This window comes from Thamnophis sirtalis, unplaced genomic scaffold (genome assembly GCF_051295495.1).
Source record: "Thamnophis sirtalis isolate CommonGarterSnake01/CBP01778 unplaced genomic scaffold, rThaSir2_p1.2 scaffold_2, whole genome shotgun sequence".
NCBI lineage: Eukaryota > Metazoa > Chordata > Lepidosauria > Squamata > Natricidae > Thamnophis > Thamnophis sirtalis.
This window is the reverse complement of record NW_028261382.1, coordinates 57,814,693-57,839,827: the sequence shown is the minus strand read 5'-3', so window position 1 is coordinate 57,839,827 and position 25,135 is coordinate 57,814,693. Positions and strand designations below refer to the sequence as shown.

The following is a 25,135-nucleotide window of genomic DNA, read 5'->3' as shown; positions in this document are numbered from 1 at the left end:
CAGGGCATTTTAGGGCCATTTTCAAGGCATTTGGCGGGGCATTTTCAGGGTGTTTTAAGGCCATTTTCAGGGTGTTTGGGGGCCATTTGGGGGGGCATTTTCAGGGAATTTTAGGGCCATTTTCAAGGCATTTGGTGGGGCATTTTCAGGGTGTTTTAGGGTCATTTTCAGGGCATTTTTAGGGCCATTTTCAGGTCGTTTTCTGGTGTTCCGGTGCCTGCGGAGACCAGCTGGCTAGCATACATGTGCGTGCCGGAAACCAGAAAAGCGGCTGGCGATGGCACATGTTTCCACAGAGTGCTCTTTGTGTGTCCCCTCTGGCACGCGTGCCATAGTTTCGCCATCACAGCAATGCATATCTGCTAGAAATTCCAGCACATTCCAAGACTGCGCTGTTTGGAACTTTGTCGTGCTGGGTGATGCCAAGAATACATCAGAGACAGCGCATATGAAAGGTGTTCAACTTTCTCTCCTGCCGTGCGTAGAGGGTCCCGGCCTCACTGCAGTACAAGGGTGTGCTCCGGACGCAGGTTCTATAGCCCTGGATCCTTGTATGTTCCGTCAGCTTCTTATTAAGCCATGCTCTCTTTGTGAGCCTGGAAAATACAAATACAATAGCAGAGTTGGAAGGGACCTTGGAGGTCTTCTAGTCCAACCCCCTGCCTAGGCAGGAAACCCTATACCGTTCCAGACAAAGGGCTATCCAACATCTTCTTAAAGACTTCCAGTGTTGTAAGCATTCACAACTTCTGGAGGCAACTTCTGTTCCACTGATTAATTGTCACCACTGTCAGGAAATTTCCCCTTAGTTCTAAGTTGCTTCTCTCCTTGATTCTTGTCCTGCTCTCAGGTGCCTTGGAGAATAGCTTGACTCCCTCTTCTTTGGGGCAACCCCTGAGATATTGGAACTCTGCTATCATGTCTCCCTTAGTCCTTCTTGTGGTGGCCTCTTTACCAATATGTTTGTTCAGATCAGTATCTAAAGAGACTGTCGGCGATAGTTGAGCCGAGGTATCCGAAGTCATGGGTGACCTCCAGTTCTTATGCAGAGATTGTAATACAGGGAGGTGATAAAATCAAAATATTAAAGTTATGCAAATTGAAAATAAAATTGGGACCAAAAGGCAGACCGCATGGGGATGAGGTCTTCTTATACTGCTCTACAAACTTGTGACAATTTCACAACAGATTTTAGATGTTTTCGGTTTAGTATGTTTTGCCCATCTCAAATGTCTAAGCCAGTCTGATGCTTTTATTTTTCACTCCCCCCTCTCCCTCTCTCTGTAGGTAAAGAAGATGTGAAGCAAATCCCATGTCCTCAGACACCGAAGAATGCTTGGCGAGCACCGTCTTCTCCAGCCATCTGTTGAGCCAAGAGATGTTCATTGTGGCTATCCGTTCATTTCATATAGGATGGATGGCTTTGTTGCCTTCTAGGGAATGAAAACGAGCTGGATCAGATCTTCAGAGATGGCTGCATGACCTACGCATTTATCTTTTATCAAGAGGTGACGCTCCCCCAAAGAAGGCCGGCTTTTCACAGCTTGCAAACAGGTATTTAAACCTTCTACTCTGTCTCTCTCTTGCTCATTAGAGGCTGGTGGCTCAGCCGTGGACTAACTTGAGAGTCCATCTCTAAACTGTGAGTTCCTGTTCTGGGTGATTTCGGGACTACAATGGAAGAGAATGTATTCAGTGTCCAACAGATTCAGCCGAATGTAATCTCGGTGAGGCTCTTCAAGCGGAAAGTGGGCGGCCTTGGGTTCCTGGTGAAGGAACGCGTCAACAAGCCACCCGTGATCATCTCTGACTTGATCCGAGGAGGGGCAGCAGAACAAAGTGGCCTTATTCAGACGGGTGATATTATCCTCGCGGTCAATGGGAAGCCCCTGGTTGATATGAACTATGACGCAGCCTTAGAAATCCTTAGAAGCATCGCTTCGGAAACTTACGTTGTTCTCATCTTAAGAGGCCCAGAGGGTTTCACCACTCACCTAGAGACAACCTTTGCTGGAGACGGGACGCCAAAGACCATTCGAGTCACCAGATCTCTGTGTGGGACGCCAACAGTAGGTGATCAGGCCTCTGCTCCCAGCATCCGCACCAAAGACAAACCGCAGGGGGAAGAGCAGAGCATGGGGGGCTCCGTCAGCTCCCGGTGTGCCCGGGAGAATGGGCAAGGGGGAGAAAACCTGGTGCACATCAACGGCATGGTAGCCAGCAACGTGGCCAAGGACACCATGAAAGGAAACCAAGATATTCCTGACCATTGCCTGAATGGCAGCCTGGAGAACAGTGAACTGCTCAAGGAGATTGAACCCGTTCTGGATCTTCTGAAGGGCGACAGCAAGGAACTCAATGGCAACGCTGAAGCCAAGATGGCCATGAGAGATGTTGAAGTCCAGGTGGACAGGTAGGATGCGAAAATCATTTTACACTATGGGTAGTGCTTGCCTTACGACCACAGTTGGGCCCAAAATTTCCATTGATAAGCAAGGTAGTTGTTAAGTGAGTTTTGTCCAGTTTTCTTTTCTTGCCACAGTTAAGTGACTCACAGCAGTTGTTTAGTTTAGCTTAGCTTAGCTTAGCTTAGCTTAGCTTAGCTTAGCTTAGCTTAGCTTAGCTTAGCTTAGCTTAGCTTAGCTTAGCTTAGCTTAGCTTAGCTTAGCTTAGTTTAGTTTAGTTTAGTTTAGTTCTGTTGGGTTGAGTTGGGTTGGGTTGGGTTGGGTTGAGTTGAGTCATTAAGCAAATCTGGCTTCCCCCATTGACTTTGCTTGTCAGAAGTGGCTTGGGTGATTGACAAAAGGTGATCACATGACCCTGGAACAGTGCCACTGTCATAAATGCCAGTTGCCAAATGTCCAAATGTTGATCATGCAACCATATGGATGCGACAACAGCCGTAAACGTGGGGGGGGGAGCATGTTCCTAAGTCTATTTTTTCAATGGTCACTAAATGAATGGTTGTAAATCAAGGACTACATATATTTATATCATCTCCAAATAATTTGGGATTGCACCTCCCTGTATGCCTAATCACCTCTCTCCCCTGAGCGAGAGCAACAGCCAGGAAGGAGTAAGATCTCCGTATGTGAATGTTGATTTTAGAATCTATTTTGCATTGGCCATGAAGGAATGGCGGGATTTTCTGGTGGGAATTTAGCAATTGTGCTAGAATCAGAGGGAAATGGGGCAGGGGAGAGAAATAAATGTACCCCATTGCCTGTCTTCCATTGAGGACCTATATACTGCTCAGAAAGAGGGCTGAGAAAGTAAGCCCCTCACATCAGGGATATAAACTGTTTCAACTCCTCTCCTCAGGATGCCACTATAGGGCATTGCATGCCAAAATAGCTAAGACACAAAAGAAGTTTCTACCCCCAGGCCATCACTCTGGTGAACACCTAATTCCCACAATGTGATGGATGACACACCCTGGGGGGAGGGGGGAAACAGGGTCATGATTGGGGCTGTAAATTACGTGGGGTCAGATCAATCATGAGCCTCAAGCCAAGTTTCAAAAGAAATCCAGTTATTTATTAGGAGCTTCATGTCGGCATGTTCCCTAGTGAAGCCAGCTCTGACCCCACGTAATTTACGACCCCAATCATGATCCTGTTCCCCCCCCCTCCACCCAGGGTGTGTCATCAATCACATTGCCAGTGGGGCAATTTCCCAGGTTGTAGAATTCACTCCCTTCCAGCCTGTAAGTAATCCTAGGATACGGCCTTGAGAGAGATAAGTCTGGAATGTTCATCTGCTTTTTGCTGTGGTGCCATTTCATTGATTTTTCATATCCCCCCCCCCCAGCCTTTTCCTTTGGCAATTCAAGAGCAGACCAGGGATGCTTTGCGAGTTGACAACTGTCTTATGTCTATGGATATTCACCTATGGAATAGAGCTGTTTTGCTATTATCCTTCTCATCTTCCCTATTATCTTCTCTTATTGGCATCCTCATTGTGATTATATTACCTTGTTGTTTGTATGTACACTGAGAGCTTATGCACTGGAGACAAATTCCTTATGTGTCCAATGATACTTGGCCAATAAAGAAACTCTTCCCTTCCCTTCTCCTCTCCCCTCTCCTCCTCTCCTCCCCTGCTTTTTCCCTGAAAGAAGAGGACTTATTTTCATGAAAGTTGGTCTCCATTTCAAATTGCTTTCCCTCTTAGTAGCAATAGTGTCCCTCAGTCCCCTTCTCTCGCCTGCTCTCTTATACACAGAGCTGAAAAGATACCTCAACCCTTCATCTGGGTGCTTTAAATTCACGGAATATTTCCCCAATGCCTATTAACACAGCCCTGTCCTGACTAATCAGCAGGAGCCTTAATTGGGTTTTTAAAAAAAACGAGGATCTTGAATAATGGAGCAGAGGCGAGAGTGACAAGCATAACACGAGGATGGATTATATTTTTAATGGATGCTCATTTCAAACTTTTTAGCGTTGGCTTGCTTGAAATGGACAGTTCCTGAACTGGGGGGGAAAAAACAGCGCTAAATGAATGAATTAAATGGCTCCCACCGCACCAGATCGTGAGCCATGCCTAATTGATGATCTAATGTATGAAAATGCATTTTAGGTAGAGAAAAACAAGCCATTTTCAGAATATGCCCATTATCTAGCTTCATCTTTCTCGACCCGAGTCCCCTTAGAACAGGGGTGGGCCATTAATTTTCCCAAGGGGCTACATGGGAAGCTGGAACAGTTGGGAAGGGCCGAAAGCAATAAACTTAATTCTTCTCAATATTAGTTTTAGTACTTTATGAAAAGAAGTAAATTATACGGTTTGGAAAACAGGTGAGCTAGATTTTAGGAAGAGGAGGGGTTTAATGGCAACCCTCTTGCTGTGGTGTTGAGCAAAAAAAATTGTGTAAAGCAGTAGGACACATACAGAGAAAGAAAGAACAGTTCAGAGATGTATTCCTTTTCATGATGAGAGGAAGGGCCAGAGGTTTATTTATCATTCATGTATTTATACATTTATTTTTTATGTATTTATCAATTTATATGCCACCCATCTCCCTAATGGCAACTCCAGGCATCTTACAAATTATAAAAAAAGATAAATAGAAAACTATTAAAATTTAAAACTAGGCTGCTAGAGAATCCTGCAGGATTTAAACTGGTGCATCCCAAACCTTTTCCTATAAAAAAGTTCTTTTATTCTGATGAAAGTAAAACTTTTTAAAGCCTATTTAAATGTCCTTGTTGTGATTGGGTCAGGGGTTCATGTGTTGTGCCCTAAACCACTTTTACCCAATGCTGGTTTGTTTTCCCAGGTCAGATTACAGATTAACAGAGTTGGAAGGGACCTTGTAGGTCATCTAGTCCAACCCTACACCATTTCTGACAGATGGCAGTCCAGTCTCTTCTTGAAAGCTTCTAGTGATGAAGCTCCCACAACTTCCGAAGGCAATTTCTGTTCCATGGGTTGATGGTTCTCACTGTCAGAAAGTTTCTCCTTATTTCTAGGTTGAATCTCTCCTTGGTCAGTTTCCATCCATTCTTCCTTGTCTGGCCTTCAGGTGCTTTGGAAAGTAGCTTGACCCCCTCCTCTCTGTGGCAGCCCCTCAAATATTGTAAGACAGCTTTCCTGTCTCCCCTGGTCCTTCTCTTCACTAGACTAGCCACACCCTACAACTCCTCATCGTATCTTTCATCCTCCAGTCCCCTAATAAGAGGTGGTATTCTGCTAGTTTGTACCGTTTTGGGCGAACTGGTAGTGGCGGCAACACGAGACTCCCCCCATCCACCCAGACATCATCACAACCTTCTGTGCATGCGGGCACACTCCCGCTACCGAACCAGTAGTGAAGAAAATAGGATACCATTACTGCCCGTAATCATCCTGGTTGCTCTTCTCCGCGCTCTTTCTAGAGTCTCCACATCTTTTTTATAGCGTGGTGACCAAAACTGGATGCAGGCTTCTGTGGCCTTACTAAGGCTTTATGGAGGGGTATTAGAACCTCCCTTGATCTTGAATGCATTGGCTTTTTTTGCTACCGCTGCAGGTCTGGGAAATTCTGATTTAAACAACTTGGCAAAGTATTTCCAGCTTCTTTTGTCTTGATAAAAATAGAGCTGGGTACAAGCTGAGCCGGTCAGTTTACAGTCACCTGGGGGGCAATTCTCTTTCCTCCTTGTTTAAGCAGGAAAGTTAAGAATATAACAGGAAGCCTTCCCTTAGTGAACTTTCTCCATTGAGTAATTATAGTTTGCAAACGACAGCCGAGGAAGGGAAACCTGTGCCGAACAATAGGCATATCATACGTGATTTTGAAACACACACACACACACACACACACACACACACACACACAACGTGGTGGGTCAGTGGATAAGATGCTGAGCTTGTAAATCAGAAAGGTCGGCAGTTTGGCGGTTCGAATCCCTAGCACCGCATAACGGAGTGAGCTCCCATTACTTGTCCCAGCTTCTGCCAAACTAGCAGTTCGAAAGCAGGTAAAAAATGCAAGTAGAAAAACAGGGACCACCTTTGGTGGGAAGGGAGCAGCGTTCCGTGCGTCTTCGGTGTTTAGTCATGCCGGCCACATGACCACGGAGACGTCTTCGGACAGCGCTGGCTCTTCGGCTTTGAAACGGAGATGAGCACCGCCCCCTAGAGTCAGGAACGACTGGTGAGGGGAAACTTTACTTTTATAGAACTAGTCCTTGACTTGCGACCACAGTTGAGACCAAAATTTATGTGGCTGAGCGAGGCACCTGTCCAGTGAATTTCGCCCCATTTTGCAACCTTCCTTGCCACAGTTGTTAAAGTGAATCACTGCCGCTGTGAAGTTAGCAACAGGTTTGTTAAGTGAATCTGGCTTTCCCAATTACTTTGCTGGTCAGAAAGTCACAAAAGGTGACCCCAGGACACGGCAACCATCATAAATGTGAGTCAGTTGCCAAGCGTCTGAATTTTTATGACATGACTGCAATGGTCATAAAGGTGAAAACTTGTCATGGGTCACTTTTTTCAGTTGCCATTGGAACTTCAACTAGTCAGTAAGCTAATGGCTGAAAGTTGAGTTTGGGTCTTCATGATGTAGAAAAGATGTGGAGACTCTAGAAAGAGGGCAGAGAAGAGCCACCAAGTTGATTAGGGGACTGGAGGCTAAAACATATGAAGAACGGTTGTAGGAACTGGGTATGTCTAGTTAAATGAAAAGAAGGACCAGGGGAGACATGATGTTTATGTTTATGTTTATTAACATTTATAGCAGTCTTCTAATATCTCAGGGGCTGCCACAAAGAAGAGGGAGTCAAACTATTCTCCAAAGCACCTGAGGGTAGAACAAGAAGCAATGGGGGGAAACTAATCAAGGAAAGAAGCAACCTAGAACTAAGGAGAAATTTCCTGACAGTGAGAACAATAAACCAGTGGAACAACTTGCCTTCAGAAGTTGTGAATGCCCCAACACTGGAAGTTTTTAGAAGATGTTGGATAACCATTTGTCTGAAGCGGAGCAGGGGGTTACACTAGAAGACATCCATGGTCCCTTCCAACTCTGTTATTCTAGAAGACAATGACAAAAACTTATTCATAATTTCCATAGCAACATCCGCAATTACTACCTTATACGGGGGGGGGAGGGGGCCACATCGCGGGCTGCTCCTGTTTACATTACATTGGTTTCCTTGTGTATTCTGGACGGTAACCAGCTGAGACATCAGCTGTTTAGACACGCATCAAATGACATGTTTACACCTCATTAAGCTGAGGTTTTGTCTGCTCATGATTTATTAAGTATGTCGCGTTAAGCCCTAAGCTGGGACTTGCAAACCACAACTGACAAAACACACTGAGACAAAAATACACCAACTGCACTCTGGGTCAATGTGGCGATTGGGAGGATATCTTGGGGCAGCCATGGATGTGACATAGCATATTTTTAGGGATTGAGGGACCCAAAAGAGATAGAACTACATTACACTCATGGGCAAGGACAGTTTGTTGAAATTTTTGACATGACTCTTGTGTTTTCCACTTCAAAATGAATATTTAACTGCTGTTCTGACCGAGGCTTCCCAAGAGCATGAAGCAAACTCCTTGTTCCGACAATACCCCATTTTATTAATCTAATGTGAGTTCTGCTCATTCACATCCAGCAAAGTCTTTCAAGGGAGGATTTATAGTCACAGACCTTATCTGGCTTGGAGAGCTGCCAGACCATATCTGCAGGACTTGGCAAGGAGTCTCGGAGAGTCACGAACCAATGAAGCAAACTAATTGTCAACTGCAAACTCCACTCCCCTTTCTCCCCTCTTTTATTTCCTCCTTCATCATCCATTTGTGACCTTTACTCCCAAGTTGACCCCCATTCTTTAGCTGTTCCCTTCTTCTGGCAATTGTGCACATTCTCACACTGGGAACAGGCTCCAGCTGTTGGTCTGCCTCACTGTTGTCCGACTCCGAAGACAGCTGATAACTGTCAGACGGCCATGGCCCCCTCTCTGCCTCTGACACAGAGCCCTCATCGGAGCCTTCCCAAGACTCCAGGACGGGCTCATGTTCCTCCCCAACCTCCTCACTGTCCGAATCTGCTGCCAGCTCTGCTGGCAGGCCACAACAACTGATCCACCACCAAGCAACTGTTTGGGCTAGGGTTAAGGTTAGGGTGATGTAGAACAAAAGTGTCAAAGAATTATGAAGTCAGAAGACGTTGGTTGGGCAATTGAGTCTCAATCTCCAGTCAAATAAATTCAAATTAAAACATCCCGGACAGGTGGCTTCAGAATGGCTTCAAAATTGGTTTCACCCAATTTTGAAAAGAGATTCTTGGAGTCTCCAAGTGAGGAAGGACTCCCTGGAGAAGAGCCTAATGCCTGGAATGACTGAGGGCAAAAAAAGACAGGGACGACAGAGAATGAGGTGGCTGGATGGAGTCACTGAAGCAGTCGGCGTGAATTTAAATGGACTCGGGGACACAATGGGTCGGACACGACTTTTGCAACTAACAACAACAAAAATATAGTTAGCGGCAGTCCCAGAGATTTAGATTAGCAAAGGACTTTTTAAAAAAAATCCAGGTAGAAGACATGTTGCTGGCAACAAAAACTATCTGGAAGTTTCCAGGAAAACACTAAAAATGGACCTCAACTTGAAAAAAAAAACTTTTACTTTCTTTGAAAGACCATAAAGGGAGCAAAAATGCTTCTAATACCCCAAACGTAAAGGCGGTCAAGATCATGGACTGCTACACGTCAAGATATCTTACCCCAAAGATATTATCTGCCGCCCGCCCCCCTCGAACCATGGGGTGAAAGGTGACGGTGACTCCTTCGACAATCACTCTTCTGCTTCTATTTTTACTTTGCCTAAAGATGGTTGTCATATCGTATCTCTTTGACCAGCTTCGAACGCCTCAAGTCTAGCTGGACTCCTACATTTTCCTTGTGACTCCTGAGGTTTATGCCTTTCACAAACCCATCAGGCAGTGGATGTATTTTTAAAAGGATCTTATTTTCCACAATTGGGCTAGAAAGCGTGCTCTCCCCATAAGGGCATCACCTCTTAGTCAAAGGGAAAGACAAAAGTAAATAAAATTCATATAGGATTTTGCCCGCAAACAGAGTTGCTTGCGCAGGGCTGTGACGATTGCAAATATTAATCTGTAAGGCGTATAATCCTAGTACTGGAAAGAGACATTGAAAATTGTTGTGGTCCACCGGCGGCCTGCAGAGCTAGCAGTAGAGTTGGATAGCGAGAATGTTGGGGAGGAACATGGGCTAGTCCTGGAGTCTGGGGAAGGCTCTGACGAGGGCTCTGAATCGGAGGCAGAAAGGGGCCAAGGCCATCTGGGAGTTATATGCTGCCTCCAGAATTTCCAGAGTTGGACAGCAGCGAGGCAGAGGAACAGGCTCCCCCTGTTCCCAGTGCGCGCATGCACAAAGCTGCCAGAAGGCAAGAACAGTTAAGACAGAAGGGACGACTTGGGAGTAAGGCTTGGAGGTGATTGGCCCCTCCCATAGGACATAAAGAAGGGGCAAAGGCACATGAGCCTTTGCAGGAAGCAACTTGGTTCATGCTGGTCACTTTATCTTCTGAAACTCTGTTTTGACTCTGTGCTCCGTGCGGCCTTGCAAGATAATTGCCAATTAGGTCTTTGGCAGCATTTCAAGGAAGATAAAGGTGGGTGCTTTTCAGCCTTATCCCGAAAGACTTTGGCAACCTACTATAGGACTCTTTACAACTATTTGGGACTCATTACGGGCTGTGAATGAACATAATTCACAGCCTTTGAAATAAAAAGAGGATTTTGGGGACTAAGTGTGTGCTTTTTACTGTATGAGGAAGCCTAAGTCAGAACAGAAAAAGCTTGAGTCCAACCTTCTTGTTGTTCAGTACAAGAATCCAAATTAAATCATCCAGGATAGATGCTTGTCTTGCCTCTGGCTTGAACTTTTTCAGTGAAGGAAACTCCGGACTTCCTTTGGTAAATTATTTCCATTGCTTCTTATTATTTTCTGAACTTTCAATGGGAATTTGGCTTTCCTCTTTCTATATCCTGCTTCCTGGAACAATAGAACATCCTCGTGATCAATTATGGAATATTCTTTCAGGTACTTAAAGGTTAAAAGGTAAAGAGCGATAAAGTCAAGATCAAAATCCTGGTGACTATGCAGATAATCTAGGTTGACAAAATCAGAAATGAGGAGGTGAAATGCCACCTGAGAAAGCCAAGGGAAATCGTCAAAACCATAAAAAAGCTAAAGTTAGAATATTTCGGACATGCGATGCGACACCCGGAAAAATATGTCATCCTTCACTTAATCCTCTAATGAAAGATTGAAGGCAAATGAAATCCTTGACTGGTTTGGACAAAACTCAACAGCCACTTTTTCATGAGGCTGTTAATAAAATTAGGATTGCCAACATGATCGCCATCGTCTGATGACAGATATGGAAGGAGGAGGAAGGAAGGAAGGAAGGAAGGAAGGAAGGAAGGAAGGAAGGAAGGAAGGAAGGAAGGAAGGAAGGAGAAGAAGGAGGAGGAGGAGGAAGACGAAGAGGAAGAGGAGGAGGAGGAGGAGGAAGAAGAAGAAGAAGAAGAAGAAGAAGAAGAAGAAGAAGAAGAAGAAGAAGAAGAAGAAGAAAAAATATCAGAGGTTAAATCCTATCTGAGGTCTTCAAAGTGATTGCCATAAAGAGAGGAAGTGGCTTCTCCTGGGGGTTAATGTAAGTTGGTCAAATACAAAACAGGATATTCGAATGGACCCCTTATCTACGTCATCAGTAAATGAATGCAATAGCAGAGAAGGTCACCAATGTTCTCATCTCTTTTCCAAGGATTTGAAGACATCTGTGTTTCATCAGTCCTAGAGGAGATCAACCCTGACTGCTCTTTATATCATGAAGAGGAAACTCAAAATCCTTTGACCACCTAATGAGAAGGAAGGACTCCCTGGAGGAGAGCCTAATGTTGGGAACGATTGAGGGCAAAAGAAGAAGGGGATGACAGAGAATGTGGTGGCTGGATGGAGTCACCATAGCAGTAGACCTTAAATGGACTCCAGAGGATGGTAAAGGACAGGAAGGCCTGGAGGAACATTGTCCATGGGGTCGCGATGGGCCGGACACGACTTCACAACTAACAACAACAAAGAGCTATGAATAAGATGTGGGCCGCAAGGTATTTGTGAAAATATTTTCAATTTGTCAACCAATGTTCTGGAGTGGGATTAATAGAAGGACGGACAGAACCACCCCAGGGCCCTTGTAAAATGAGCTGTTCCTTCTGGAGCTTTCGTATCATGTTATCTCTGGATCATTTTTTTTCTTTTCTGTTTGAACTCCGTCTAAACTTCTGAGTCATGACCTATCAAGTACATCCTCATTGGTTACTTCTGGAAACGAGCAGAGCGTTTGGGATTTTTTGGAAAAGAACCTTACCCCCTGCTGCTGATTACATGAGCATATTATGTTTCAACATGATGGTCTTGCATTCCTGTGTAGGAAGTGTTCGGCTTGTGCTTGGTAAGTTTCGGATTATTAATTATAAACATGTGTCTGGGCGAGGAGAAAGGAGAGGTTTTGCTTTCTTCTCTTTTGGGGGGGGGGTGGTCCTGTTCCTGGACTGTGGGGCTCAGCGGTGAAAGACACTGAATTTCTCAGCTGGAAAGCTGACAGACTGGGTTCAAGACCCAGGGGTGAGCTCCTGTTCCCTGCTCCAACTCCTGCTCACCAAGCAGTTCCAAAGCATGCAAATGCGAGCAGATAAATAGGTACCACTTTGGTGGGAAGGTAACAGCGTTCTGTGAGCCTTTTGTTCTGACCTAGGCTTTCCCAAAAAGCACGAAGCAGATCCCTGGTCCGGACAAAACCCCTTTTATTAAACGGATGTGAATTCCTCTCGTTTACATTCAGCAAAGGCGTGGTAAACAGTCTTTCAAAGGTGAAGTTATGACTACAGACCTTATCTAGCTTGGAAGGCTGCCCTGTCAATATTTTCCTTCCTGTGCAAGGAAAGACTTGGCACAGAGTCTCTGAGATTCACGGACAGATCTTCACACTCCTGAAACGAATCTAATGAACGAAGCAATTGTTTCCTGCAAAAGCCCCCTCCCCTCTCGCTCCTCTTATTTCCTGGAGGGCCAATCACCATCCACCTGTGGCTTTACTACCACGTCGACCCTGATTTCTTAGCTGTTCTTTTCTTCTGGCAGCTCTGTGCATGCATACATTGGGAACAGGCTCCAGCTGTTCTTCTGCCTCACTGCTGTCAAGCTCCGAAGCTGAAGGCTGCCATGCCAGCAAATATGGCTCCGTGTGGGGCATCTGTGGCACACAGCCAGAGGTTCGCCATCATGGGCCGGGAGGAATGACTTGCTTTTGTTTTGATTTTCACCAATATTCCATTCCATTCCAATAATAAAGGCAGGGTTTTAAAAACCTAATAAATAAAGTTTTTTTTAATGGTTTCATCCACATACTTGCCTTTGGATAATTGTGTGTCCTTAGACAAAAGGTGCAAACACACACCCAAGAATGATGCTGGTGAGGAGGTGGCCTCTTGAGAAGCCAATCTAAGTTCAAACATAGAAGCAGAACATGTTAATGTTGCTTGAGGCAAATTAAGGCTTTTCCATGCCCTAGAAGGGAGTTAGAATGGCCTGCACAGGAACAAGATAAGCTCTTAAAAGATTATTGCATACAAAGGCACCTTGTCAAGAACTTTTCAATAAATAGAGGTGTGCATTGTGGAGCTGTAGGCTGATTGAAAAAAGGAAAAAGGAAAATTAGTCAACAGTTACACCTCCCTCTGAGCTGTGAGGTTCAGGGTGCTTTTTATCTTATAACTCCCTGGGATTTCCTGGGTCTTTTTTTCAAAGTGGAAGAATAGAATGGAAATATTGCTGCCTCCAGAGTTTAAGGGAGGGGTGAAACCTCGGTGGAGAATGGTGCTTTGCAGGTTGAGAATCAATTTTCATCCTCCGTGTCTCCCATAAGTAGCTACACACCAGTTACAATTCAATTGGAGTGATGTTGATTCGTGTTTGTGTGTGTGTGTGTGTGTGTGTATGTGTGTGTGTGTATGTGTGTGTGTTCCAGCATAAGTGAGAAACACCTCAAGCAATTTCAACCACACATGGCACACAGATGACTTACTCTCTGCAAACTAATACTGGGTGGGGGCGTGTAATATACCCCTAAAGCCCCTCGGGCAGGAGTGAAATTCAGCAGGTTCTGACAGGTTCTGGAGAACCGGTAGCAGAAATTTTGAGTAGTTGGGAGAACCGGCTGGCCCCAGAGTGGGATAAGAATGGAGATTTTGCAATATCCTTCTCCCAGAAGTGGGGAGGGAATGGGGATTTTACATTATCCTTTCTCTGGAATGTGGTGAAAATGGGGATTTTACAGTATCCTTCTCCTGGAGGGGGGGTGGGAATGGAGATTTTACAGTATCCTTCCCCCGCCATGCCCACCAAGCCACGGCCACAGAACCAGTAGTAAAAATTTTAGAATTTCACCACTGCCCTCGGGGTGTGTTTTCTGTTAAGATGTAGCCTGTTGTGCCTTAAAATGGCTTCTACTGTACTGCTGTAAAATGGCTTCTACTGTACAGCGAAGTGGAATTGCCATGGTAACGGCTTCATAGTATTCCACAAGGGGGCTCCCTCTGGTAAGGGGGAAAATCTAACATTAGAAATTACGTTTGGTCCAGACATTTTCCCCCTATAAATAAATAGCCAGGCAACAGTGGGTTATCGGCTAGTTTAAAAAATAAAAACCCAGCATCTACAGTAAGGAATCATTACAAAAACCGACAAGAAAGAAAACGAACTGAACTTAACACTCAACAAGCTTAGCACATCCGAATGCAGCAGAATGGTGAAATGTAAAAATGAAATGTGCAAAAATTAAATGGGATTAAATTGGCTGCAAAATCTGAACTCAGTTTCGTAAGGAAGCTTAGGGCCCACTAAGTGCACCTGTTAGTGATAGACACTAGGGGCTTCGGGTTATAATTAGTACTAAGGGATAAAAATGGTGGGTGCTTTAGACAGCGTTAAAAAAACAGAAGGTCTGTTTCCATATTTAGGTCAGGGATGGGTTAGCACACTGAGACAACAGCAAAAATGAGTTAGCTGATCCAGCCAATTAACAACTGGGGATTGCATTAATCCACAGCAGACTCTGTCATCTCCTGGATTAATTCAACTCTATCTAGTCACGGATGTGAAAACATCTAAACGCAATCAGTTGACCCATTTTACATACAGACAAGTCTTCGACTGTCGTGGCCTGCCAGCAGCCTGCAGAGTTGGCAGCAGATTCTGACAGTGAAGAGGTTGGGGAGGAACATGGGCCAGTCTTGGAGTCTGGGGAAGGCTCTGATGAGGGCTCTCTGTCAGAGGCAGAGAGGGGTCCAGTTATCAGCTGCCTTCAGAGTCAGACATCAGTGAGGCAGAAGAACAGCTGGAGCCTGTTCCCAGTGTGCGCATGCGCAGAGTTGCCAGACGAAGGGAACAGCTAAAGAACAGGGGTCGACTTGGGAGTAAGGTCACTGGTGGACTGTGAATGGCCCCTCCCAGAGGAAATAAAAGAGGAGCAAGAGGGGAGTGGAGTTTGCAGGAGACAATTAGTTTGCTTAATTGGTTCCTGACTCTCCAAGACTCCTTGCCAAGTTTTGCAGAGATCAGCCTGGCAGCTCTCCAAGCCAGATAAGGTCTGTGACTGTAAATCCTCCCTTGAAAGACTTTGCTGGATGTGAATAAGCAGAAGTCACAGTAAATTAATAAAAAGGGTTTTTGTTGGGACAAGGAGTTTGCTTCATGCTCTTGGGAAGCCTCCATCAGAACATCGACTTAAAACCTTTGGTTTAGCAACTGTTCAATGTTACGTCGTCCTCTTCTTTTTATACCCTGGCTTATACCCGAGTCACTTCTGAATAAGTTCTTGATTGCTAAGACTTAAAGATATGTTCCAACTTTGTTTGTTTACATAACAGCAATGGCTATTGCGTATTTTTGCCAAGCTTCTCTTCCTTATTCTCTGCAAAATGTGAGAGGCTCGTTCAGGTTAGCCTGACTAAATGCTGCTAGCTTGACCTGCTCAGTAACTGGTTTCATTAAATTTGCAACGGAAATAAACTCTTTTGCACTTTCCCTTGGTCTGTCAGCCCTTTTGAGGCCGAGCTAGCATTTAGCCATAGGCACAGCTCATGGGCTGTAGGCCCCCAGATCAGCAATAAAGATACATTGCATTCTGTATTCCTGCAAATTTTAAAAGTTGGGTGCATTAAAGTATGTGATCCCAAATTAAATGGCGCAAGAAAACTAATTTTGGATGACACGTGGTACAGGGCAGTAAGTTTTCTGAAAATGGACTTCACCAGCCAGTAGGAATTCTGGGACTTGGGCTCCATCCATCTTAAAGTTGCTGTGATTGAGAAACGGTGATGTAGAGCAATGCTCCCCAGCCATGCGAACCCCAGTGCCTAAAATCCCAACTGGTTGAAGAGTCTAGAACCTGAAGTCTATGTATCTCAAGGACCTAGGTAGAAGAAGGTCCCTTTTTTCGCATTCTACCCTGTTTTCTCTGAAAATAAGATCTCCCCCAGATAATAAGCCCAATCGGGCTTTTGAGTGCATGCACTAAAATAAGCCCTCCCCCCAAAATAAGCCCTCCCTGAAAAAATATTGCAGCACAGCAGCAGCCATGAGGTAACCACGCTCGACGCCTCCTGCACCTCAAAAATAATAAGACCTCCCCGAAAATAAGGCCAAGCATCTGCTCTGCTGTATTGCATTATTTTAGGGAGGGCTTATTTTCAGGGGAGGGCTTATTTTAGCGCATGCGCTCAAAAGCCCGATTGGGCTTATTATCTGGAGCGGGCTTATTTTAGGGGAAAACAGGGTTTTAAATGCTGTAAAATGTTCCTCTTCCAATTTCTTTCCTTCACTTACCCCCCACAGTGTGGAACGACCATTGTTTAATTTATCTCCAGCCTGGGCCACATTGTCCTTGGCTGGTGATTTAATTGTAAGTTGGGTTCTGCTCTTTATCTGATTTTATAATAGCTATTTTAAAAAAACCAAGCTAGGAAAAAGATTACTTCCTCCACATATTTTTTTTTAAATGTGAGAGATAATCTCTGCGGTTAGAATACCTTGGTTGAAATACCTGGCTTTGAAGCACACCTTTGAGGTACTTCCTGTTCTCCATCCAAGGAGGGAGAGCAGAAAACCTCTGAAGAAAGTCCAAGCATACCCCAAATGTTGCATAACTAGCTTCAAAAGGGAAAGTTAGCAAGATAAAATATCTAGGGCCTTTTTCAAATAACATGTATAAGCAGAGTGATCATCCACCTTTATTATAAAGGCAAGAAGCAATGGGCGGAAACTAATCAAGGAGAGATTCAACCTAAAAATAAGGAGAAACTTTCTGCCAGTGAGAACAATCAATCCATGGAACAGAAGTCGCCTTCAGCAGTTGTGGGAGCTTCATCCCTGGAGGCTTTCAAGAAGAGACTGGGCTGCCCTCTGTCAGAAATGGTGTAGGGTCTCCTGCTTGGGTGTGGGGTTGGACTAGATGACCTACAAGGTCCCTTCCAACTCTGTTAATCTGTATAATTAAAAAACAAGTTTTATGAGCTTCCTGTGGAGTTCATTTCCTTGTTTGGTTCTACTTAGGGGGCTGACACACCAAACAATATGGATTCACTAGGTTCAGTTGGTTATGTGAATGCAGTCATTAGAGAGAATAGAAAAAACATGTATAAGATAAGTGATAAGAGATTTGCATTGCATTGGATTTTGTTCCAAATTACTGTTCCAGAGTATAGAGGAGCAAGAATGCAGCACCTGCTGGTGACTCATTAAAGCAGCTGCATCTGTTTTCAGAACTCCACCATGCCTAGAAACAGATGCGACTGCTTTAATGAGTTGTAACAGATGCTCCATTCGTACTCCCACACACTCCAAAACCAGTTGTTTTTTTTCAGACTGGAATCCAAAGCGATGCTCAGCTTGAGTAATTTTATCGATTCTGACTAGTGCCACGATGAGGCTAATTTAGCATTTGTGTGTGTTTTAATCACGTTCCAAACTGCTTACGACACTCAGATTTGACTTTGCAACGGTTCTGTCAAGTTAATCAATATTATCGTCCCCGTGCGGCTCCTCGTATCAAAGAAACAAGGGGTGTCACAGAAATAAGATCTGAAGCAGTCACTTCCTGATTTATTGTTCTGTTCCTTGGCCGTTCTGGATTTTTCTTAAAAAAGAATCCAATAAATAAAACCTTTTTTTGTCTGTTTGATTGTTTAAAGTGGCTTTGATAACAACCGCTCAGCCATGAGAATTTTTTTTCTTTTCTTTCCTTTTTTTAAAGAAAACCCTACTTCGACCTGTGATGTACTTATTCTTAAAAGTAGCCAATGAACACCCTGGGGGAACACAAGCCTTTTTTGTGCTTGCATTGTAGGGTTTAGTTTTGCCTGGTGAGTATGTTTGTGTGCATGTGTGTGGGTCTCGGTAGGCGAGCTACAATACTGACATAATGAAAGAGAAACCGCTCCACTTTATGCGAAACATTTTGATGTGTTCTTGTAAATGCAAGGGAATAAATCCCGTCATGGAGAAAGTCACTTGAATGGCAGACGAAATCAAATACCGTTGAACGCTGAAGCGAGGGTACCTCTGCTTTTGAAGTCATCGTATATTCGCCGGATATTTTTATTTTTCAGTTCAGGGAGAGCTCCAATATTTTGTGAGCTGTGAGACAAAACTGCAAAATAAAACATGCTCTCTTTCTTCTCTCTTCCTTCTTTCAATTGTGACTTCGGCCACAAGATTGCAAGATCATGAACTGGCCATAAAGCCAGGGGGATCCTCAAGTACCTTTGATGGTCAAGCATTCTGGAGGTGATGTACAAATGATTAAATAGTACACCTAAGTCACGTTCCTTGTATTGAAGATAATTAGAATGATGGAGGTATTATCCATTAGGAGTAAAAGCAATGATCCCCAACTGCTAAGAAACTACATCGGTTCCTGATTCTATTCTATTCTATTTATTCTATTCTCCTTCTTACTCCTCTTACTCCTCATTTTATTCTATTCTGTTCTGTTCTGTTTCGTTTCGTTCCATTCCGTTCCATGCCACTCCACGCCACTCAATATATTCTAGTATAGTTCTAGTCTAATCTAGTCTAGTGTCCAGTCTATTCTATTCTATTCTACTTTACTCTCCTTCCTTCTCCTCCTCCTCCTCCTCCTCCTCCTCATTCTGTTCTGTTCTATTCTATCCACTTCATGCCACTCCATATATTTTAGTCTAGTTCTAGTCTAATCTAGTCTAGTGTCCAGTCTATTCTATTCTATTCTACTCTACTCTACTCTCCTTTCTCCTCCTCCTCCTCCTCATTCTAGTCTGTTCTGTTCTATCCACTTTGTGCCACTCCATATATTTTAATCTAGTTCTAGTCTAATCTAGTCTAGTGTCCAGTCTATTCCATTCCATTCTATTCTATCCTATTCTATTCTATATTTTCAACTTTTATTCATTCATTCATTCATTCATTCATTTATAAAATTTATAAAATTTATATGCCGCCCAATCCCAAAGGCCTCCGGGCGGCTTACAAAAAGAGGGGGGAAAAGACACATAACAAACACATAAGGAAAAAAAACACAGTTTAAAATAGCAACACCTCATACATTCATTCTAATCGGGGCTGGACCTCAACAGTGAGGTCAACAGCCCCAGGCCTGCTGGAACAGCCAAGTTTTTACAGCTTTCCTGAAGGCCATGAGAGTGGGTATGGTCCGGATCTCCGGGGGTAGCTGATTTCAAAGAGTTGGAACAGCCACAGAGAAGGCTCTCCTCCGGGGTCCCACCAGCCGACACTGTCTGGCTGACAGCATCTGAAGGAGGCCCAATCTGTGGGATCTATTCTATCTAACTGTATTGTATTGTATTGTATTGTATTGTATTGTATTGTATTGTATTGTATTGTATTGTATTGTATTGTACTGTACTGTACTGTACTGTACTGTATTGTATTGTATTGTATTGTATTGTATTCTATTGTAGTCTTGCCCTGTCTATTCCAGTCTATTCTATTCTATTCTATTCTATTCTATATTTCCTATTATATTTAATTCCATTCCATATTTTGTATTCTATTCTTTTCTTTTTTTTAATGGAGAAATGACTTTGGATATGTGTGCATCTATCTGCGGGCATCTCCAGGTCATTATTGATTCCTGACAACTACCCAGACAAAGTCCCTGTACTTTTTTTCCCACAAGCTTCGCAGAAATGGTTTGCCCTCCCCTCCTAGGGCTGAGAAAGATCACCCCAAGCCCACCCACCCCCAGCTGAATTTGTACCTAAAGCAGGACTAGAACTCCTTGTCTCCCACTTTCCAGCCCCTTGCCTTAACCACTCTACTGCTTCTCAGTAAAAGTAATCATCACCCCTTTAAATCAAGCCCCGGAGAACAGCCAAGATGGGGACCAGATGAATTTGGGGGGTGGGGGTTTGGGTGGGGGTCTGCTCAGTGAGATAGCAGCTCATTTTTCCCCTTGGATCACTGAAAGAGGTACCTTAGTCATTTCTCTATCCTGTTTTTCTAGTTGCTCTCTAGAGCAGGGAATAATTCTTCCACTCCAAGTGTTGAATAATTATTATTTTAAGGAGTTTGGTTTCCTGTTTGATTTTTTTTTTAAAAAAAGATTTGTGTGCTATTACGACATTTCAATTGTCTGCGGCTGGGCTGAGTCCCTTCCCTGCATTGTATTGATGCCCCACACATAACCTTTAGGAAAATGGGGCGAACCAGAAGGGAACATGTGTGAGAGGCCTCTATTTTGCCCAAAATTTAGAAGACACTAGTTTAGCCTGAAGGTGGCTCAGTGGTTAAGACGTTGAGCTTGTCGATCCGAAAGGTTGGCAGTTCAGTGGTTCGAATCCCTAGCGCCTAACGGGAGTGAGCTCCTGTTACTTGTCCCAGCTTCTGCCAACCTAGCAGTTCGAAAGCATGTAAAAATGCAGGTAGAAAAATAGGGGCCACCTTTGGTGTGAAAATAACGGCATTCCGTGCACCTTTGGCATATAGTCATGTCAGCCACATGACCACAGAGACGTCTTTGGGCAGCGCTGGCTCTTCAGCTTTGAAATGGAGATGAGCACCACCCCCTAGAGACAGGAACGACTAGCACATATGTGCGACGGGAACTTTTACCTTCACCTAGTTTAGCCTGCGGAAACAACCTAGAAGAGACTATTTCAGCCTCCTTAGAGCCAAATGGCTGAACGTGGCATGGGAGATGAAAAATCAGAAGGTACCTACCACTATAAAATTTGTGATATTAAGATACAGAATAGAGGTAGAAATTAGAAAGGGGGAAATATGATATTCTACATAATACATTGAAACCAGTATGCAGATGAAGGACAAGAAATTAAAAGATGGTTGCATTATGTACAATTCTACTATAATGATGTGAGTATGATTAACATGATTAAGGCTAACAAAATTGTTAGTCTAATCACTATTATTTGGTATCAAAATTAATGATATCCAGATGCCACCCTGTTTATGTATTTAATATTTATATGTTGTAGGAAGTTAGCACCCAATCTTCTCCTAGAAAAACGAAATGTTTTAGGAAATATTAAAAGGGCAGAATATTTCACCTAAAAGGGAGGCAGAAACTCACCTCTGTCAATGGGCCATTAAGACCTGAGCCAGTCTATTCTACATAACAAAGATCTACCTCCTTCAGGCAGAGCCATAATAGGACTCCCAAAGCCCTTTCATTACATCATCACCCAGCAAGAGTCAACCAAAGTTAGGACTCAGGACAGCTACAGAGTTGCTCCTGCATGGCCCCATGGGAGTCTGACAACCAATCAGAATACAAGCTCAAATTATTATTTTTTAAAGTTTTTATTTTTTATTTCTTCCATCACCTCTCTTACGTCATTAATCCTACAATGTGTCATCTGGGTAGAATCTTTATGTCATCATATTTAACAGTTACATCATTTTAATCTATTTTTTTATCTTGCCTTTGCCTTTACATTTCAATTACCTTTTAATTCAGCTCCTCCCCTATGATTCTACGTTTTTTTTCCCTCCCAAAATTATTCCGTTTTCTGTTTCTTTTTGTCTATATTCATTTTCTATCCAGTGGTAGAAGCATCCCCATGTCTTATAATACTCAGATTCTTCCTTCTCTTTAATTGCCAACGTTAACCTGTTCATTTCTGCACAGTCTGATACTTTTTTTTAATTATCTCTCCCTCTGAGGGCATTTTTTCCCATTTTTACAAGCTCAAATTCAAAGCCCAACAGAGGGCATAAATCTCTCTCACCCTCTCACCCATGTGTCGTGTTTGCCGAGGATCTCAAACCATCTGGTCCTACCCACCACCATTAAACCATCTTTCCAAGCATCCTCCAGGTTTCCAGTATCTTTCTCCCCACTTGGAGCTGAACCCAGAAGGACATTTTTCCAATAGTATATTTAAAAAAAAAAAACTTATTAAAAAGAAAAAGAAGGAATTTCTTTTAAAAAAATAGAAGCTTGGAGGGAGAGAAACTCTTGAACTCTCTGCCTTCTCTTCATTTGGGCTACAAATCTGATGTTCCAATGTACCAGCCTCCTAACAAGAGTGAACCCCAAAACTGTCAACGAAACATAGTTGGGGAATAATATAAAGCTTGCATATTTGGTTTGTGGTGGCAGTTCCGCAGTATGACAGCTCTCTCATTAATATAGGTAGTCCTCATCTTACGACCACAGTTGAGCCCCTAAATTTCTGTTGCTAAGCAAGGCGGTTGTTCAATGAATTCTGCTCCATTTTGCAATCTTTCTTGCCACCGTTCTTAAGTGAATCATGCCAGTTGTTAATCATTTAAGTTGCTAATTGGTTACAACCAATTCTGTTGTATGCATGATGTACAACGACATTAAAGACTGTGCTATACTTAGTAACCTGGTCGTTCAGTGAATCGGGCTTCCCCGTTAACTTTGCTTGTCAGAAGGTCGCAAAAGGGGACTCACATGACCCTGGGACACTGCAACTGTCGTAAATACGAGCCAGCTGCCAATCCTCTGAATTGTGACCACGGAGGTGCTCTAACGGCCATAAGCTACTTTTTTTTCAGGTGCCGTTGTAACTTTGAGCAGTCATTAAATCAGCGTTGTAAGTTGAGGACTACCTGAACATTTGGATTGCAGCAGTTGTGGTTCCTCTCCCCGTCTCTACCAGGTGCTGCACATCCTTTCGTGCATATGCGCTGTGCATGCATATGCAATCCACCACCCCTGCGACACCCAGCTGCTTGCGGGAGCTCACGCAGGCATGCACAATTGGCCGGGTGCTTTAAAAACCAGTATAGAACGCGGGCGGGCGGTTGGGCCAAACGAGCCACCGTACCGGTACGTTGTCGGCTGCTCCCAGCTACTACCGGTACGGCCGTATTGGCCAGAACCCACCACTGGTTTGCAGTGGCCATTCTGCAGTACGGCACCTCTCTCATAAATATGGAAGGCGAGCAGGCTGAAGGTTAGAGCCATTCTCTTTGATGGTGGCGAAATATCTGTGGTTTTGCATGGAATTCTTCTAGTAGAACAGGGAGACAGCATGTGGTTGGGGATTCAGCCACGGACCCCTTGTCTTTCTCATCCTGATTTATTTTAAAATACTTTTTTGTCGTATTTTTTAATAATCTAGGAAGCTGGCTGCTGTCAAGCTAAGGTGCAGCTCTGCCATTGTATTTATTTGCAGGAATGCCACAAGCTCCAATTAGAGTAACACGAGGCATTCGAAAGGACTTATTAGCTTTTACCGAGTAGACAAGTTTCCATTGCTGGATTATTATTATTTTTTCTTGGTGACTGGGCTCTCGGCACCTGTGTGACACCAGGGTGTCAGCTTTCCCCTTGGCAAGCTGGACTGAAACTCATTAACTAGCCCACACAAGAATCCAGGAATGAAACGACTTTTGATCAGAAACTTATTGTAGAAAAAGTTGGAGGCTCCGTTACAGAAGAATCCCGGCCATCGCCGCATATTCGGTGCAAGTTGAGTTTATAACTATCCATCTTCTGGTGCCTTTTTGTTTGTTTTTCCCCTTTTCGCTCTCCAGTTCTATTTTGGGCAGAAGGTAGAGTTTCCGTTTGTTCCTTTGTGTCGCCCTGGACTGATTCGAACTTCTGATTGTGTGAGGAAATTGGTGTTCAAACAGACGGGAAAAGTCTTGCCTTTACTTGCAGCAAGCAGAGGCAACTAGTCACTGAGATTGGGACACTCCTTGCTCCAGGACTCAAGAATGCATGGTTAACCTCATAACCCTGGTTTGAGCCCAATTATTTATTTGATCTCATGACTCATGGGTGTCATTGTGTTCTTTCCCCTTCATCAGTTTCTGCGAAACGGACCGGAAGTCACCAAGGACATTGCCCACACAGCTGGAGAACGTCAGCGACCAGTGCGGGGGAGCTGAAACATGCCCCATGCCAAGCAACATGTCTTCAGACAAGGACCAGGTAAGTGGCAGGCCACAAGGTGACTCTTGGGCAGGGATGTCCACATGGGGTGGTACAATAATGTCACAGTTTTCTGGGAAATCAAGCTAGCGAGTAAATTGCCCCTTCTGAATCCTAAAAAAAAAAAAAAACCCTGCTCAGTGCATCCCTCCCCATGTACTTGTCAATGACGCAGTCAGCATTTGATGGATAATATGGCCAAATAGTCCAGAAACTAAATCAACAGATCAAGTCCCAACTGCACCACCCGGAATAACAAAGTTGGAAGGGACCTTGGAGGTCTTCCAGTCCAAACCCCTGCCTTCACCACTTCAGACAAATAGTTATCCAATCTCTTCTTTAAAACTTCTAGTGTTGGAGCCTTCACAACTTCTGGAGGCAAGTTGATCCACTGGTTAATTGTTCTCACTGTCAGGAAGTTTCTCCTTAGTTCTAAATTGCTCCTCTCCTTGATTAGTTTCCACCCATTGCTTCTTGTTCTGCCCTCAGGTGCTTTGGAGAGTAGTTTGACTCCCTCTTCTTTGTGGCAGCCCCTGAGATATTGGAACACTGCTATCATGTCTCCCCTAGTCCTTCTTTTCATTCCCAGTTCCTGCAACCGTTCTTCATATGTTTTAGCCTCCAGTCCCCTAATCATCTTTGTTGCTCTTCTCTGCGCTCTTTCTAGAGACCGTCTTCCTTTTTCCTTTTTTAAAAAAAAATGTTAGTTAATTCTCAACTTTCCCAGTTGAGAAAATACCTGCTGGTGATGGATTTCTCTCTGAATTCACCTGCTATTAAACCCTTTCCCTCCCCGCCAAGGACATTATTCTCATTATGCTGTTGGTCTACATACCAATCCAATAACAAGAATACATACTGGTTCCCAATTCTAGTTTCTTCCCCTTCCAGCTTCCAAGGGGACCCATTGGTACACACCCAAATCTTATTGGCCGAAAATCAAACCTCCAACATGGAATAGAGAGCATTTCTTGAAGAAGAAAAAGGGATTAAGAACCACCAAAAAAAATCGGAAAAGCTTTTAATTGCTTCACCTTGAAGTTACTTCCTTTCGAGACTGTACGAATGACCTTAAAGGTTAAAACTCTTGCTGTTCTCGAAAACAAAGGGCGGCAAATAA

The 25,135-nt window shown here is 43.9% G+C and overlaps 1 protein-coding gene across 2 annotated transcripts in view; it reads left to right on the top strand.

The window, feature by feature from the left end:
• Positions 1-25,135, top strand: part of NOS1 (nitric oxide synthase 1) — a 123,217-nt gene that overhangs the window by 39,059 nt on the left and 59,023 nt on the right. For both annotated transcript variants that reach the window (XM_087705675.1, XM_087705676.1), the window contains exons 2-3: positions 1,288-2,413; positions 23,892-24,015. In XM_087705675.1, the coding sequence (XP_087561801.1) occupies positions 1,677-2,413; positions 23,892-24,015 (861 nt within the window). In that variant the 5' untranslated portion in view covers positions 1,288-1,676. The remainder of the gene's footprint in view (positions 1-1,287; positions 2,414-23,891; positions 24,016-25,135) is intronic.